Source organism: Poeciliopsis prolifica, unplaced genomic scaffold (assembly GCF_027474105.1).
Source record: "Poeciliopsis prolifica strain line A6 unplaced genomic scaffold, Auburn_PproV2 SCAFFOLD005, whole genome shotgun sequence".
NCBI lineage: Eukaryota > Metazoa > Chordata > Actinopteri > Cyprinodontiformes > Poeciliidae > Poeciliopsis > Poeciliopsis prolifica.
The window spans coordinates 5849479-5868111 of record NW_026562380.1 but is presented as its reverse complement, the minus strand read 5'-3'; the positions used below and the strand labels follow the sequence as shown (position 1 = coordinate 5868111).

Genomic DNA, 18633 nt, shown 5'->3' with positions numbered 1-18633 from the left:
AGTAGAATGAAGTAAAGTGAAATTCTGTTTATTCAAGTGGCTCAGAACTGAAGAAAACTCTGTGACATCACTATGACATATGACATCATTGGAGTATCATCTCTTCAGTGACATCATTGTTACAAACTTCCATTCTGCAGGAACAATTTTCAAAATTTAAAATTTAACAAAATTACTTAAATACCTGAAATTTTAGAAGCACTAGACTGATAAAGCAATGTGCACTATAAGAAGTTATGCTGACAAAAAATATGTTCAGAAAAAACTAAAATAAAAGCAAAAATCTCTGAATGTATTAGAGAAAGAAAGAGAGAGAGAGAAAAGCAATGAGAAAGACAGGCAAAGGAGGGAGAGAGAGAAAATGTGAACAAAAATTCTAGGTTTGTTTTCACTGTGTAACTTAACATTTTACTCAGTTTGACTGCTTGGACATTTGACTCATTTGTCTTTTGAATGACAGTTTCTATATTAAATTTGCATTCCATTAAAGCTCCTCTACATTCCATTTTGCTCCCCAAGCAAGAATTGTTCATTTTTGTTTTCACTTTATTAACTCAGTGGGCTTACAAGAAAACAGGGTCGGGGTTATATGATTTCCCATGTGCCCCTGAATGAACCACGAGTGTGCATGTTGGAGGCCTTGTCCGAGAGTGCACGTGCCAAACTGCCAGTTGATGGCGGTAATACACTAAATCTGTAAACTGTCAGTAAACACCATAGAAGAAGAATCTTATCCGTCGTTGGTGCTGTATTTCCGTAATATCCCCAGTAGATGGCGACAATGGAAAAGGAGAACACAGTTTTGTCAACTAGCATATATTTTAGTGAAAAGTTAAACTTTTACATGTTAAATACTTTTAACATGTAAATGTGACTTTTCCTTGCATTCTTTGTAGTATGTGACAATGGGAGTTTTTTTTAACAGCAGGTTCAACAAAATGTCACTACATTAGCTAAACAGTTTTCGACAAAACGCAAAAAAAAAAAAAAAAAACTCTCGCTAATTCATCTTCAGAAAGTTTCTCAACACCGTTATTCTTCCCACCACAATAAAAAAGAAGCAGCAACAGCTCTGAGGAAGTGTAGAGTTGCTGTAAACATCTGGTCCGGGGTCTGTTAGCAAAACACCTCTTAGAGGAAATGGGTCTCATAATGACTGTCTTTAAACTGATCCCCGGTCAGCTAGTTGAGGAGACGTTCAGGAAGCCAGGAAGTGTGTAATGCTACTGATGTCAGCGATAGTAGTCATTACCTACCGACGGACAGTGTTTAGTTTGGACATAAGGACGTGAATATTTCTCCTAAAAGGTTTACATATTTGAGTTTTAGCGATGGATAAGCTTCGACGTGTGTTGAGCGGCCGGGAGGATAACGAAGAACTCGGGCTAACTGCACAGGTCAGCTGCTAATGCTAACTCCGTTCAGACAGCACATTTAAATTTGCGTTATCAACACTGCATTCCTTATATTTTAGTTTTCTTATTGTTTGAGGTTTATGAATTTAACAGCTAATGATCTCTTTTTAGTCGTTAGTTATACGTATGTCCCACATTATTTTTAAGTCATGTTGCTTTCAAATTAGCTTCCATGTTCTTGTTAGCTCTAAATGCTAATTGTTTTGTTTACACTTTTGCATGCTTTCACATTTAAGAGGATACAAGGTAAGTTGCTGCTTAGTTTCTCTTTGATCCAGCTAAAGTTTTACTTTACAACCTGGTACTTTCGCTCATGAATTTTTGCTCTGACTTTTATTGAAAAACAGCGCCGCTGTGTGCTATGTAGCTGTAAAAATGCTTGGCTCCAGCCAACATGACTCAATATTCGTGCAAAGCCTGCGGGTCTCACTGTAGGTCATTACTCTTGTGACATCCTCCCATTGTTCTCACCAGGTTCTTGATGCCAGCTCTCTCAGCTTCAGCACCAGAGTGAAATGGTTTGTCATATGCTTTGCTGGAGGCATCCTGTGCTCCATACTCGTGAGTGTCTCTGCAGCTCTGAGAGGAAACACAGAATGCACACAATCTTCAAGTTCCTGTTCTTTTTTTTTCACTGTTCTTTTTTTTTCACTTCAAACTGAAATCAGATAAAATGGCAATTGTTTACTAATCATTGTATTGGAGCTTGTCACACCATAAACTAATACTTAAGATACCTTGACATAATAATTTGGTGCATATGTTTCAAAGTAGAGGAAGTCTGGTATCACACACTGAATAGTGATAATTCACACGCTGTTTTGTTGAAACTGCAAGCTTCCATGGTTTTTATGACAGACGAATACAAGTTAGTACATAGTTTTTCTCATACTTTAACACTTTGTTTTATGTTCAATCCTCTTTACTCTGATACCACTAAATAAAATATAAATTAACAGATACCTTAGTGATATAGTTAATAAATAGAGCTAACCCAAACCATGTTTGCAGTTTTCCACAAGCTATGTCTATCGCAAATTCAAAGGTGCTTTGGTTAGATAGACCAACTTTTTACTGTTTGACCTACATGCTGTATGTGACAGAAAACTAATGTTAGTTTTCACTTCACCCTGACTGCTAGAATTGTTTCTCTGTTTTTTCTTCAGCAGAGAAACAAGGCTAGTCATAGCTGATGGAAGCATGGATGCTGCTAAATAGTGGGCACTGCTCATCTTTCAGCCTGAAACCTACAGCCAGAGTTATGTTAAAATGGCCCAATCAAAGCCCAAAACCAAATTTCGTTGGCATTTTGACTTGAAACTTTATATTCATGTGGGTTGTCTATCCGGTCTGACTTGGCTAATGATTATGCTGAGAAGATCAGGCCAAAATTTCTCTCTACATGCTCAATGCAAAAGACATCCCAAAACTTTTGCAGCTGTCATTGCAATAAAATGTGGCTCTATAAAATATAAATTTATAAGAACTGACAAATGTTTGTCACACACTAAAGAAAAATGTGAAAATTTTAGTAAAATCCATGAGATGGTGACTGTAAGGTAAAATTCAAGATGCATGAATGCTTTTGATAAACGCTATAATAGCTTAACATATTTTTAATTTATAAAAATCTGAACTTACTGCACAAACCTTGAAGGAAATTGAACATTAAGTTTGTGTGTAGTTGCTCTGTTTTCCTAGTCTTCATTATGCATAATTGTCCATTAGATGTAGATATGTACATAACAAATATAAACACATTCAAACCTATTTTTTTTTCTGTCACTAGAGGGAGCCAGCCATGCTGCTATAAATTACTAAAATGCACAAAACATTTTTTAGCTTGATTACATTCTTACAAAGTTGACAAAAAGTTATAATCTGATAATTAATTGTTGATTCAGCAGTATGGCTGTGTTCTTTTGTCTTTGACCTCTAATGAATGTGTGAGGATGTTATTCTCTGCAGCTCACAGATATTTTTCTAATGTTTTTTTTTTTTCCTAGGGCTCAGCACTGCTCTTCCTTCCTGGTGCCGGCGTCAAGCTTTTTGCTGTCTTCTACACACTTGGAAATATTGCAGCTTTGTCCAGGTAAGGCACTGTAGGTAATGGAGCATATCAGTTTTAAAGTATGACTTGTTTCACTTGATGACAAGTTAAGCCATTTTATTTGCTCAGATTTGATTTATGGTTGGGATGAAAAAAAAAAAAAAACTTTGCGCAGGTGTGGTGAGATCTACTACTTTAAATTTTTTCTTTTTTAATAAAATATCTTTATAAAAGTCCTCTTTTGTGTCCAGAAAAACAGATCAATAAAAACATTTCCTCTCATCTGAGCAAACCCCATTTATGGGTGAATGTCCGAGTCCTTTTTACAACCAGCTGTAGATTTCGGAGACAACAAATTTCCTTTCTGTCAGTAAGCAGGAGCAGCATGTGCATGGACATTGTGTCTCTGTCACACGGAACAGTTGGAGTAACCAGGAAAAGACGGCAGCAGACCCTCTCTTCTGATCAGTCTACACAATCTACGTCAGCATGCTCTTAATGTCTCATCTAACAAATGTGACACCCAAGAGATTCCTGCTACCCACTCAGCTGTGCCTCACCAGTTGGGAAAGCCTTCGTCTCTTTAACTACACTGACGTAAAACATCCATCATGTGCAAAGCGGCTGTAACTGCGTCACCCATGGACAGGAAGCGCAGAACCCATAATTACTGCATCACGTTGAGTTAAATTGAACCCTTTGGACAAACCATTTAATGTTAGTCATACTGTTAGTGTGTGCGAGTTTATTTTAGAGTAGTTCTCGTGTTGTGGAGAATGATAATTTCTTAGCTCTTGGAAAGAGAAATTTGAGTTATCGCTGTGCTTAATTAGTACGAGACATTTTAACATGTGAACCACTTTTATACTCTTTCAGTGAAGAATTGAGTCCAATTGAGAAAATGTTTTTTTTCCAGCAACAAGCTCCTGCAGGCATGGACTTAAATTTAATCATTCTTTTGGATATCACCAAAAAAACAAAACAAAAAAAACTTTTCCAACCAATTAAAGGATTTTGTAACCCTGTTAATTTTCCAAAAACTTGACTTAAGAGCTACACTAAACAATAAGAGTGTTCTGGATAATGCTGATTGATGCTGAACTAGAAAAATAGGCGGTTTTTACTGTTTTGTTTTTAATATATAATTATGGGTCCTTTTTTAAAATACAAAATAAAAACTTCAGATATAAATTTAAAATTAAGTAATGTTTAGACAGAAATTCCCCTTAAGCTGCAAATATTAATATGTTTATAAAAGCCTCCATAAAAGATTATATGGTTTATAAAGTCTTGGCTTGCTTTCTCTGTTTTGCTATGTCTTATTGATCATTCCATGATAACTTGTTTGCATGAGGCTCCAGTAAACCTTGCGTGGACTAATAATTAAGACAAACTTAGGGGCAGCCATTTTTAGTATAATTTAGTATCAACTTCCCATAAATCACAATGCCTCGCTTAGAGATCCAACAATCTGTCACTTTTGGCAGATTGTTAACATTTTCTAATCCATCATAATGTAATATGATTATATTACCAGTGCTTGTGATTGCAGTCATATAGAGGGCAACATTTTGCTCACAGTTTAGTGTGGATGTTTTATTTTTTGGATATGAAAGTTGCCATATGTAAACAACACATGGTAACTGTTGGGCTGGAGGGACAAAATGTGTGCTGCCTTATTTTGGCAAATGAAAAAGTAAACTATACACAATGTGTATTATTGTGCTTCCTATTAACAACAGACATGTCTTTTTATTATTTTTAAAGCACTTGTTTCTTGATGGGACCATTAAAACAACTGAAGAGGATGTTTGAACCAACAAGAATCATAGCAACTATTGTGATGCTGGTAAATATCCACTTTTGCTCCTCGGTTTATTAATAAAATCACATAAAATGAATGTGTTTCAGTATTTAGAGACTGTCTTACAATAATATCCATTTTGTGTTTAGTATGTCAAAGTTTATTAATGGTTTTATGGTTATTATCTTGTGGTGTTTTTGAAATAGATAAAAATTTGCTGTAGCAAATAACATCTAATTTACTACTTAGTAGATTTTGTGTGTTGAAGTTTACTTTTCCTGTAAATATGACAACAAAGTGATGATATTTTGTATTCTCCTCCCACCAGCTCTGCCTTGTCTTAACACTTTGTGCCGCGTTTTGGGTGAGAGTTTAGCAGATTCAGAGCCAAAGAAAACGCACAATTTCTTTATTTCTTACACTAAAACTTGTTTTTATACATTTGTTTTACAGTGGCATAAAAATGTACTGGCAATCATCTTCTGTATTCTGCAGTTTTTGGCAATGACCTGGTAAGACTGACCTTCATTTTGGTCTCAGCTGTTTCTTATCAGAACAAACTTTGCTCTGTCTGAATTTACTTGAACTAAATGTCCAAAACTTTAGTTTAAGCCATGCAATTTTCCATCGGTCCATCCATATAGTTTATCATTTCTGGCACTTCTGTCTCTAAAGACAGTATAGACATTAATTTGTGAGCTTTAGGGTCAGTATTAATCAGTTTATCTTAAAATAAAAAAAAAAAAACATATGTCCTAGAAACTTGATTCTGCGAGTGTATGGATGCTTTCAAACATGTAAGATCTTTGCCATAAGGACAAAGAAAGTGATTTCCTTGTACATATTTTTTTATTTTTGACAAACTGAAGTTTTAATTTTAGAGAAATACATCTAGAATGAGTACAAAATGTAACTTTGCAGAGTTATTTTAATTTAGCCACATTGGAGGACAATTAGGATTGTCATTCTAATTAATAAAAGTTCATTAGAGTCTTTAAAACTATTTATTAATTTCTTTTGAAGCATTCATATGTAAGCTGTAACATTGAGACATGATTTTTTTACTGTTATTATGATATTGGAGCCAACTTTATGTTGTCAAATTGGTTCTAAACAAGTAATCTGATTATGTTTTTACATAAATCCTGGCTGGTTTGGACAGTGTGATGTGACAGAAGTTGATCAGAAATGATGAAAAGACCCAAAAGCAGAAGCAGCACCTTCTGACAACAATGCAGATTTATATTTACTGCAATGTCTGATTTAGGAACATTAAGCATGTGACATGTTGGAATTAAGAAGATTTTCCACCAATAGTTTAACAATCAGTGTGACTCCAGTAGATCGCAGCTGAAAATGCTTCACCTGCGTCTCCTACCTTCATCTCCTGTCAACCTATGTCCTCAGATTCTTTGCCATGGCACCCATAAGTCACACATCTCATGCTTGGTGCACTCCCACACAGACACTCAAACATTTGTGTGAGGGTTGTTTTGTAAGAAGTCACCACTGACCCTCAGAAAAGTGGGTAAAGTCCATTTGTCAGGCTGGAAACTGAACTTGATTCATGATTGAGTCAGAAGCTTGACAGCAATTCAGCAAAAGGAGCTGCTAAAGAAAATTTCTTGCTTTGTTTTTCTTTTGTGACGGGTTAAATATTTGCTTAACAAGACGGGTTAAGAAGTTGTCCAGTCTTTGGTTGATTATTTTATCATTTGCTCACATATTTAGAGGTTTAATAAAAAAAAGCTTAAGATTAAAATAAGAGCTCAAATGATATTTGCAACGGAAGTCTGTTAAACACTTAATGCAGTGTTTGCAGTAAATCATATGACAACACATTTTATTGATCATTGTTCACTGAATAAAAAGTTAACTAACTGCTAAATCTAATTTTTTTTTACATTTGGGTATTTAACTCACCACATTTTAAACCCTTAAGTTTTTCATGATTTCTTTGATTGACCTGCAGGTACATTTATTTCATTGGAGTTTTTTGTGCTGTAAAATGGGGAATAATTTTGAAGTTATTGAGCATTCTTATCATCTGGCCAGTTTTCTGCTTGTCCTATATGGTTTTTAATGAACTTCACAGCATTTAAGTAAATTCTGTCTTCTTGCCATTCTTCTATTTAAGGCCAGGTTTGTGAATTACATGACCAGCAAAGTGGTCATTGTTCTCTTGTCTACCTTTTTTTATAGACTTTGAAGAAAAGTAGAAATTTCCCTCCCATTTACAATCTTTCTTTACTGTGTATTGGTGTTACTTAAAATCCAAACCAGTTGCATTGAAGTTTATGGCTGTAAAGTGTCACAACGTGACAAAATTAACAGAGTCTGAATACTTTTGCCATGCTTTATGATTTAATAAACATTTCTTCTATTAATAGTTTCTACAAACTACATTTCAAGGACACACCTTTTTTATTCAGACTAAACAACTTGTAAAAGTTACATTTTAGATTTAAATCCTTGTTTTAAAATCCCAAGCCGACTCCAGAGTGTCAGGAAAATAAAACTAATACTAGTTTAGTAGATACATTCTTTAAAAATGGATTTGCTACTTGATATAATCAAAATAAATTTTCAGTGTAAAGTCGTATAAAGTGCTTCAATAGCCATAATTGGTAATTATGTCCCATTTTTGTGTTTTCAGGTATAGCATCTCTTACATTCCTTTCGCCAGGTAAGACCAGTGCTACGTCTGCATGTGACCTTTCATAATGTCCTTATTAATGTTTTCCTCCCTGAACGCTGTTCAAATGTAAAAATTAAGCCTCCCACTCGCGTCATTTGATTGAAATCTTTACAGAAACATCATGGATATTCTTTGTGCACACAACAAACAGGAGGAATTTGCTTAGTCGTCTTTGAAAACATGTTTTTATTTACCACTGTTTGCTTCCACCATATGGCTCTAATCCAACCCACTATAACCAGTGTGACCAGTCTGTGTCAAACAAATGGCAGCTGTTTGTTTCTTTGTCTTTCTAGGCATTAGCCCTGCAATGTTAATATGTTCCTAATATCAAAATAAATAGATTTTTAGTGGCATAAAGCTCTTTCAGACAGATTTGACAAATATTTTTCTTCAGTTCAGCTTTTGTGCCTGTAATGAGCTTATGGTAAGCTCTCGAGGGTTAACGCTCGATGCAAATTTTTGATTAGACGTGGCCTGGATTTAAGTGCTTGTTTTTGTTTTTCTTTTGGAAAACTTAAATGATTCACAGTGTAAAGATGTGTTTTATTCTTCCTGTTTAAAACTGATGATATGTTGTTCCCTCTGAGTGCGCTGGTTGAGCCGAGCAGAAGGTGTGATGTCGTTTTGTCAGTCCAGCTGTAAGTGGGGTTACGTCTCATTTGGTGAGCAGTCTGGATCCCCCATCCCCATTAGGTGCCTTGTGTGTTTGGGTGACCCCTATAATCTCTCCTGACAGCTGAGAGACATCATGTAACCACCCAGAAGTCCCCCTCCCCCAACACAAATGCAACAAAACAAAACCAAGACAAAGGAGCCGTAGCAGCCTCCTGAAAAGCAGATTCATTTGAAGAAATACACATCTGTCAATTATTTAAATCTTCGTGATCAGTTTTTGCTATATGTCAACCCTTTTTTCCCCTCCCTAAGCCGCTTACGGTAATCCATTTTTCATTTAATTTTGATTTGATCACTTGGCTTTCTGTCATCCTCGCTGTTGTTGGATGACAGCGTTAGATCAGCAGAGTGCACTGATCTCCTTTGAGTGCCTATTAGAGCTTTACATCTTCGTCTCTGGTCCCGCTAACCCATACCTGTCGAGACGCGGCACCACATGGCCAATAGGCTTGATCCCTTAATGTGTTTTACCTTGTTACCTTGAATAACCTCTAAGGTTTATAGATGGAGGCACTAAAACCTGCTGCATGTGCACTTCCTATAGTCCTGTCAGGCTGCTGTTGCTCATACGCAACTTGTACAGGACGGAATTAAATGTAATTATTTTTCAAGAGTGGAAAGCAAAAAACTGAGCAAATTGAAATTAATTTTCAGATTTTACGTATTATTCTAGTGTGTGGAAAAACAGAAAATATGAATTTCTGAGGGTCATGAAAGCAGGAGTCCTCAACTTCAGTCCTCCTCTGACCCGACAAAGAGGAGGACTGAATTACCTCCTTGACATGTAAGGAAGTTTTCCAGAGGCCTGGTCATTAACCGTTCATTTGATTAAGGTGTGTCAGAGCAGAGAAGCATCTAAATGTTTCAGGACAGTGGCATTCAAAAACTGGAGTTGCAAAATCCTCCAAAACAATCAAATTAAATAGCAAACATAATGGAAAAATAGTTTTATAATGTAAGTGTTGGACTCATAGACTCTGTTTGATTAGGTATAGTTTAGATAACAAACTCTAAAACCAAACCTTGGAATTAAAACCTGTTTTATGTGGGATATTTAGTTATTTTAGTTTCATCAGGGTTTATAATCTGTTCAATGGACATACCTGATTCACCCAGGGAGCAGAATCTAAATGAAAAGCTGTATAATGTAATGATTTAAGTAATTTTATCCCCACAACTTATGAAAATGCTTGATCTCAATGAAAAGTAGATAAGTAAATTTTTAAGTTCACACAGTAAACATGTCAAAAAACACAAACAGAGGTTTAAATCATCTAAATCAAAGCAAAACTCAAGTCGCAAAAAATATTATTTTAAATATATTCTACATGAAGTGTTAAATTATGAAAGTCAACAAAAGTAAACTAAAACTTATTTATATTTTCAGTATAAAATAATCCCTCACAAACAAAAAACCATGTAGGATGAGGCGAGGGTTTTCTATATATGTGGAAAATAAAGATAGGTTGCATAGTTTGAAGCTAGTTGCTTCTAAAAGCTTGTTTTAGATATTTAATGTGGATTTTCATAAATGTTTAAAATTTCCAGTTGAAAGGGCTTTTTTTTTTTACAAAATTAGAGTTCACCAATCTTTGGATTATAAATAAATACTTATAAATACATTATTTGAAAATGGTCTCAAACCAGCAATATTATCGTTGATAGCAGTTATTCCTGGGACCAATTTATCGTCCAGCAAAATTTGATATAGTAACAGACCTATGTTGAGTAAATGTGTCTTTTTAAATGGAGCTAAATTAAATGCACATCAGACTCATTTTACTGTGATTTGTATCTTCAAACGTGATTTCAAATACATCTCAACATTTACGTCGTTGAAATTGACAATCTGTTAAGCTGAGAAGTGTCTATTTATAGAGATCTAAAATTAGCTTCAGTTGCTTAAAAATAGTGAAACCATGATGGCTGAGCGTTGCTGTCAGGAGCCGTGGGTGAAGAACGGCTCCGTGTTGAAACTGGTTTCCTGTCGGCCCCTGAACCCTCCAGGCGGCGCCTCCTTTTCACCTTGACGGCGTTTTACAGATTGGTCAGGTGAAGTCTGCATAGCAGCACACTGATGGCAAAAGCAAGGAGGCAAGAGATGGATTTGGCAACAATGCGTGGTTGCCACGGTGAGGTTGCATCACCATTCTGCATGGCGCAGCTGGAGCTGAGTAGAACCCCACAACCGAGAGGGTGGAGTTCCTCCCCGTCAAAACATGCTAACTTATTCATGACGAGCCGCACCTCAATGCTGGTGGAAAAGGATGTTGGTCTCATGGAGATGAACTGACTTGATTTGTTTATTCAGGCTATTATTTCAGAAATAATGATGTTTTAAACATGTACTCCTGCTGTTTTGTGTGACTTTTTTTTTTATTTTTATTTTTTGCAGAGATGCAGTGATGAAGTGCTTCACTACCTGCCTGAATTAAAGCTCTGGATGCTGCAGTTTCAATGAAAACTGGTCCCAACATGCAAAGCAGTTTCTAAATATGTTTATACACTATTCCTTTTCACTTTTCACCTCTTTCTGCCCCGTACTGTGAATTCTTGCCTTTCACGTTTAGCTAGAGATGTTGCAATTCAGCCATTATCTTTTTTCTTCTATCTTGCCTAATACCTGATATATTTGAGAAAAGAGGATTCTGCCATCATGAAACTGTAAATCATCTTTTTTTTTCTTCTATCATGCCTAATACCTAATATATTTAAGAAAAGAGGATTCTGCCATCATGTAACTGTAAATCATCTTTTTTTTTCTTCTATCATGCCTAATACCTAATATATTTAAGAAAAGAGGATTCTGCCATCATGTAACTGTAAATCATCTTTTTTTTCTTCTATCATGCCTAATACCTAATATATTTAAGAAAAGAGGATTCTGCCATCATGTAACTGTAAATCATCTTTTTTTTTCTTCTATCATGCCTAATACCTAATATATTTGAGAAAAGGTGATTCTATGAGATTATTATGCTTTCTAAAGATTTTATGCAAGTCATGTGCAGGAAAATTATTCTTATTATGCACAACAAACTGCAACAGTGGTGCCTTAACACTTTGATGAAATTATATCTGTATTTATACCAAACACACATTTTCGATTATTCTGATTTGTAAGCTTTCTGTCTTTGTTTTTCTGGATTTTTAAAGTGGTCTTAGGAGAAGTTAGAAGCGTTTTCTTGAATGTTTGGTGCTGAAGGTTTTTTTTATTTTTATTTTTTTTTGAGTCAATGCTTTACTGATTATGCACTGGGCTGTATTGTTCCTACATCTCTATAAAAGATTTCCTTTTTTTCTTCTGCTAATGAGATTTGTAAATGCTGCCTTTGTGTCTTGTCTACTGGTCTTGAGTGTGTGCTTTCTAACACGCTGCGCCCCCAACCAATAAATGCCGTTAAAGAAACACTTCTCCACTTTCAGATGTGATTTCCTGCCATATGCAGCGATGACCCAGTTAATTACGCTTCCCTGAGCATTGTGATTTTGACATGACCTAATAACCCAACTCCCTGTGTTGCGATGGCATGTAGCCTTTGAGGATGTGGTTGCCATGACAACCTCCTCTGGAGGATGCAGTGCCTCTGCCTACCCCCATTTCTTTTTTTTTTTTTCTTTTTTTTTTTTTAGAGCAGATGTTGACATTATGCCGATGTAGGTTTTTGTTAAACGGGAATCCTTTGGACCAACAGTTTCTGCAGCTCAACGTGACAAAGAGGCTGCCTTCTCCAGATTTATCCAATTCTTCACTTCATTCCTTTTTCTCGTTCTTCAATCCCCACACGGATTGCAGAACGTGTGGATTTCGGTGGATCCCTAATTTGACAGGGATCCACCAAAATCCTTCATTGTGATCTCAGGGATGAAATGATTATTCTACGTTGGATGTCTTTGCGATTTATTTTATTTTATTTTTTTCATCTGCCTGCTATTTTTGGATTGTTGTAAAGCTTGAGGTTGAACAGGGGAAACGTTCTGACCTCCGCAATCTGCTCCAGTCCCAGCTGCTTCCTCCAGTTTTTAATCTGCGGTTATGTCAGAGATGAGGGAGCCCACACGCCTGTGCTTCCTCTTTAGATTAATGCTCCAAATCTCCTTGCAAAGATTAATAAATAACTTGGCCAGTGTTGTGTGTTTCTGTTTTTGTTGTTGTTGTTTTGTTGGTTTCCTCTTATGTTGATCTCAGTAGTGATATTATAGCATCAATGGACACCTCAGAGCAACAGTTACATTTTTCCAACATTTAAATCTCCAATGTAGTGAACCAGGGTCACACGTTCTGGAAAATACTTGTCATTGTCCTTCCGTTTTTCCCTCTGTCCTTTCTTAATATTGCGCTTACCTCCTTCTTTCCTCTCATCTTTTTAACTTGTAACTCTGTATTTCTCCTTTTGTTTGCTTCCTCTTCAAACCGCCTCTAGATCCTGCCTGTCCTGTTCTCGCTGCTCTTCATCTCACAGCTTTTCTACAGGATTTCTATCTGAAAACTGTTGGTCATGGTGGAAGGAGTTTGTTTCTCTGTAAATTTGGGAAACACACACATATATCATAATGTACAGCTAAAGTACATCAGACTCAACTGGAGTATCTCTTAAAGATAAGGTCCAGTCTGTTTTCTTCCACTCAACTTTACATCTTAATTTTTGAAAGAATGATTCATATTCATGACTTTCCATTTGAGCATTATATGAAGTTTCCAATCAGACATTTTATATTGCTTTAAATGTGGAAAATAATAATAAAAAAAAAACAGAACATTTCTGAACTCATTAAAAAGTTCTTTGTGAATTCAAACCACAACTGTTAGAAATATGACTCATTTTGTCAAAATTGTCCATTAAGTCTAAACCAATCATGGTCAGGCAATTTGGTTTTTGATAAGGGTGACATGGTTCTCTACCCTGGGCGCCCTCCTCGCATGGGGCGACACCATCCAATTCAATAACTTGGGTACCAATTACTACTTATTTGCATGTCCAGTCAATGGGGACTGCAAGACAAAAGCATTGTAAAAAGAAAAAAATCTGTATAATGCATGCTTTAGCGTTGAGTAACCTCAAAAAAATCTGACAAAAATATGGTTTCTTTTTTTTTGGTATATTGAATCCTATCTCTGGTCTAGAGTAACTTGATTATTTTTTGCATAAAAATTTGATTCTTCTAATAGCATTTTATACCATTTTGCAATCTGAGTAATTTAAGATTGAGATAAGTGTTGAAATTACAAATATGAACAGAACAAATTATTCTACATGAGATTGTTTCAAACGCAACTTTGTGTAATCCCAAAAAAGGAGACTAAATAGGAAGCAGTGAGTGATATGAACAGTGTGACCATCAGGAGGTTGATGTGACTCGTTGTTTTAGGGAAGGCCCTAAAAAAACTATTACTGACGTCACCAGGTTTTCCGTTTCTTTGTTTGGCTCGCCTCTTGGCCACGCCCTCCTCCACCAGATCCACAATAAAAGAGCCGGGATGTGTGTGTGTGTGTGTGTGTGTATGTGTGTGTGGGTGTGTGTGTGTGTGTGTCACTCCAGCCTGTGTGGACAACAGGTGCACCACCGCTCCGGTGATAATGCCTCCAGAGCGCCTGCACTCGCTCTGCTTAGGGCTTTTCAGGTTCCACTCGCTGCTTTTTGTGTCTTGATTTTCTTCATCATTTCGTCCCGTAGAGATGCCTTTTCCGCCGATCAGCCTCCAGCAGCGGATCTCCTCTCCTGGCAGGGAACTATTTGGGAAAAAGAAGGCCAGCGCAGACCAGGCTCAGGCTGAACGAACCGGCAAGTCTGGATCCGAAAAGGGAAAACAGCCCAGCTCCTGGACATCTGCAAACCTGCGGAATCTGGGGCGAAGATCGCAGCCGGAGAAGAACAAAAGCCAAGCTCAGAAGCCCAGTTCGGGGCAGGAGACTCAGGGAAAGTGCTCCTGGCTGTCGGTGCCCAAACCGCAGGATCCATCGTTGGGAATAAGGCGCTCCAGCTCAATGGACTCCGCCAGACATCTCAGTGGAAAAGAGGACACAAAGAAGGAAATCCAGTTCTCGCTCAGCCTCACTCCTGAAGCCATTCTTGTCATCAAAAAGCGGAACCTGGAGAAGCAGATGATGGCCAAGCAGCAGAAGTGCTGCGCCTCCGCAGACTTTCGGCACCGGCGAGTTTTTCCGTCCAAAAAGGCGCACGGAGCGTCCAAGTGCTGCGCTCCGGGCGCCAAGACGGACAGCGCGGAACAGCAGGACATTACCGCCATCGTTAAAATATCTCTGCTGAACGATCAATACAAGTACGATGATGTGGAGTACGAGGACGAGGACGGGGATGTGGATGAGTCCGTGGTGAGGAAATGCAAAGAGTGGCTGAAGGGAGTGGAAAATGCAGCTGCTTTGGTGAAAGCAGACAAACTTTCAGCACTTCCGCACCTCAAAGGCTGCTGACACCTGACTTCAAATCTTTATTATTATTATTCATAAGTTGGAAGAAAGACATGGCGGACTAATTCCTTTTATTTACAAGACTTAAGACAAGTGAGAATGTCAGGATTTGAAAAGATGTCACTAAGTTTAAAATGCCAAAAAAAAAAAAAAAAAAAAGGCGCAGACTACTTTTAGATAAACATTCAATAATATAGTTCGGGTTTATAAGAGTCATGTTCTTAAAACAAAATTATCTTTGTTCAAGTTCAGATGCCATTTTGCTCTCACTTTCTTCTCAGTTTCTTTGCACACGGGTTGATTTCCAGTGGGCGTCTGTGGATTGGCTGGAGTCAGTGGAGGCAGCCAGAGCGCTCTTCTCCTCCTTTTGTCAGAGAACAATAAACTGCTGGAGATCATCCGCGACGGACTGAAACCCAGCGCGGATTCTTTGCTTTTTATCTGCTGCTGATTGGGTTCAATTGATCAATCAGTGACCTGGTGAATTCAGGTAAAACGGGACAGGACAAGCAGGGGGCAGGGCGGACTAAACAAAACCTCGCGTTGACAAAGATGTGGCATAGTTAGTTATTTTGGAACCAAAATCACATGAAAAACCAGTATAGTGCAGTATACAGAAAAATGATGATCTGATCATCAAACAAAAATCCTTATGTAGGTCAAATATTTTTTCTAAATTAGTACCTTTTTTTGTAAACCAATTTACCAGATGACATGGTAAATTGAGGCGTCCTAAACAAAATATGTCCCTGTTGTCAGCAAATAAGATCTGACATAAAGATTTAAATGAACACATTTTTGAACGCAGTAAAAGTTTATTTTGTGTGTTGTTGTGGTAGGTAGAGAAAAGAACGTGCAATGAGAGGAACAATAACTAGAAAATTGAGAAGAACTAATTTATTCCTCACAAGAATGGATCATTTTTTCAGATGAATTTATTCATTTTAACAAAATTTTCATTCATCTAAAGTTATGAAGAAAGAATCAAGCTTTTTACGGAGCCTGTGAAACTTTGACCATTTTAGTGACAGACCAGCGCAAATATGCATCGGTTACTATTTTTATTTAACAAACTGACGAGCATCCATAATAAGTATAATAGTTAGAGCTAAATTGTGCCAATTTTCTGACTGTGTCAAAAATGGTTTTGCCTCAGTTATGATAAAACAGAGAGCCACACTTTCATACAATAACAAACTTAACTTTTCTCACATAAACCGAAGAACCCAAAGCTATAAAACACACTAAGTTAATTGTCAAATCTGATTACAAAAAGAAACGCCCCGATTTACATGAATTCACCCTTATCACAAAATATTTATACGGTCAAACATTTTATCAGCTGAAATTTCTTATCCACTTTGAACTTTATTTTACAAACAAAAAGTTCTTACACGAACTGGCCATAAAATTGCTTAGATTTATTACTTTCTACTGGTGTTTTGTTCTCTTGCTGATTTGTGGTCATTTAGGTCTCTTCTTGCTGCTGTCTCTCAGACAGCATTTTCATAAAGGCTCTTTGTTTCTGCTTTGCAGCTACCTGGGGCCATTTGGGCATTAGCGTTTTAAGCTTCTTAGATTTCCTGTTAAGCAGGGTTGACCAATGAGTGCTGCATGCCTGCCCAGCATCATTCCTGCAGGAAATTACCTCCAATATATGTCGATAGATCAAACTAAATATGCCACTGATGTCTGGACAAGAATGACACTTTATTATTTCCTGGATCTCTTTTTTTAGAGTTAGGTATTTTGCAGCCTTGATGTTCTCTATTGTTTTCTGCAATAATTATGTTTTTACTCTGGAAATGTGTTGCTCAGGTACAAACAGCTCATCAGGAAACAAAATACAGTCAATGTCACAGTGAGAGAGAAATAAAGTTATAGAAGGACCTTTACGCTTCTGTGTTGATTAATTTCACCTTATCCTGTGTGTTTGTGCATTTTAGATCACCAAACTATAACTGCACTCAAGTGGAAGTCCATTCAGGTGTAACTGTGTGACAAGGTGTTTCTGTCATCTGTGTTTTGTTTGAAACTATCAGAATAAATGAGTTAGATTGTTAATGCTCCCACAAAATCTGTATTTTTATTCAGAATCTTGAGATTTTATTGATTAATTTGACTGATATGGACAGAAAACAAACCACAGTCTGCAGCTCGATCAAGTGTCTCAACAGGAGCCCAAAATTTGCTCAATTATAAGCAAACACCTGACTAATATTGGGCCAATTTCCTACAAATTGTAGGAAATTTGTAGAAAAACCTTTGGTAACTCTAATAAGCTTCTGGCATAATTTCTTTGAACCGACTGTTTATATGATGTAAAGTTGAATAGTTTAGAAATAGTGGTTCTGTCTTATTCCACCTACTTTGTGCAACGCACCAACAGTACAAGAAGCTAATCGACTGATATAATACTTCCTCCATGACGCTTGCTAGTTGGTAAAGTCTCGCCGTTGCTCCTACAGAAAGTTGTCTTGTCATTGTTCTCAAAAAGACGAATCTTCATCTCTTGTGGTTATGAAACATTTTCTGTTGAAGTGCAGTGAATTTGTCCAATTTGGCATCTACAGATGCTTGAAAGTGATTGTTTTAGTAATGAGTTTCCTTTCTCAGTCTTCAGACTCAATGTTTTCAACATCGACCAACGCCTCAGTGGCTCCTGGGTTGTTCTTGAACATCCTTACTAGTTTAATTTCATTTGACCTGGACACTTTGGTTCAGCGAGTTGAAACTTGGACTGCAAAAACATGTGTGTCCATTCCATGACTGGAATGGACACTCTATACTAGGGGTGTCAAACTCGGCCATTTTGGGCCATATCCAAAATCAGTAAATAGCTATTTATTTCAGTATGTTAAACATTTCCTAAAATTAATTAATACTGGCCATCTTTTCAATAGGATTTTGTGATTGTTAATTACCAAAGCTGCATGAAAAACATTCACATGAATCCTCAGGCAACATTTGCCTTGTTGATTTCTGTGAATATGAAAAAAATGGAAGTAGCATCAACATGTTTTTTTCTCAAGGAGGAAATCTTAATTGCATTTTTCCATGAGATTCCAGTCGATTCCCTGAATTTCAGATGCATAGAAACGACCTGCTGGTTTTGGAAACAAACTCTGCTTATTGGCACCTGGAATTTGCCATTCCTCACCACCAGTTTTGGAAAGCAGTATTGTAAATATTCAGACATTGTCACAAAGTTTGTAACGATGTGGTCCAGCGTAATACTTCACTTTCTGTCTCGTGCCCAACAGAGTCAACACCTTGCGACAGTCAAAGCAACTTGCTGAACAGACGCTCCACATGGGTTCATATCAGGATTGAACCAATCAGGACGAGGGCCTGTTTGGTGGCTCCTGTGCAGATATTATCATCTGGCTTGTTGACCAAAAGTTATGTAATCTCCTCGTCTATTGTGTCTTTTCAATTGCGTCCTTGTCTGTCTGACTGATTTAAGCCTGAAGCCAAGCTATTCATGACTCTGTTTCTCTATGGACGGCTTTATTATCTCAGCAGCAAGGAGCAAGCAACAACGTTCCAATCTGTTC

The 18633-nt window shown here is 37.0% G+C and overlaps 2 protein-coding genes across 2 annotated transcripts; both read left to right on the top strand.

Moving 5' to 3' along the window:
- Positions 1-1181: 1181 nt before the first annotated feature.
- On the top strand, positions 1182-12775 carry sft2d1 (SFT2 domain containing 1). Its single transcript, XM_055029606.1, has 8 exons — positions 1182-1397; positions 1890-1976; positions 3422-3507; positions 5233-5314; positions 5598-5633; positions 5723-5781; positions 7926-7955; positions 11041-12775. The coding sequence occupies exons 1-8, from the start codon at positions 1332-1334 to the stop codon at positions 11078-11080; spliced, it is 486 nt and encodes a 161-aa protein (XP_054885581.1). The 5' UTR covers positions 1182-1331; the 3' UTR covers positions 11081-12775.
- A 1293-nt stretch (positions 12776-14068) lies between these two features.
- prr18 (proline rich 18) lies at positions 14069-16966 on the top strand. The gene has a single exon (XM_055029605.1). The coding sequence runs from the start codon at positions 14324-14326 to the stop codon at positions 15077-15079; it is 756 nt and encodes a 251-aa protein (XP_054885580.1). The 5' UTR covers positions 14069-14323; the 3' UTR covers positions 15080-16966.
- The last annotated feature ends 1667 nt before the right edge of the window (positions 16967-18633 follow it).

Bases quoted from the DNA above. Each gene is read 5' to 3' on its own strand.
- sft2d1 (XM_055029606.1), top strand. From the start codon at position 1,332: ATGGATAAGCTTCGACGTGTGTTGAGCGGCCGGGAGGATAACGAAGAA. The intron at 3,508-5,232 runs GTAAGGCACTGT...TTATTTTTAAAG, and splicing joins AATATTGCAGCTTTGTCCAG to CACTTGTTTCTTGATGGGAC. The intron at 5,782-7,925 runs GTAAGACTGACC...TTGTGTTTTCAG, and splicing joins CAGTTTTTGGCAATGACCTG to GTATAGCATCTCTTACATTC.
- prr18 (XM_055029605.1), top strand. From the start codon at position 14,324: ATGCCTTTTCCGCCGATCAGCCTCCAGCAGCGGATCTCCTCTCCTGGC.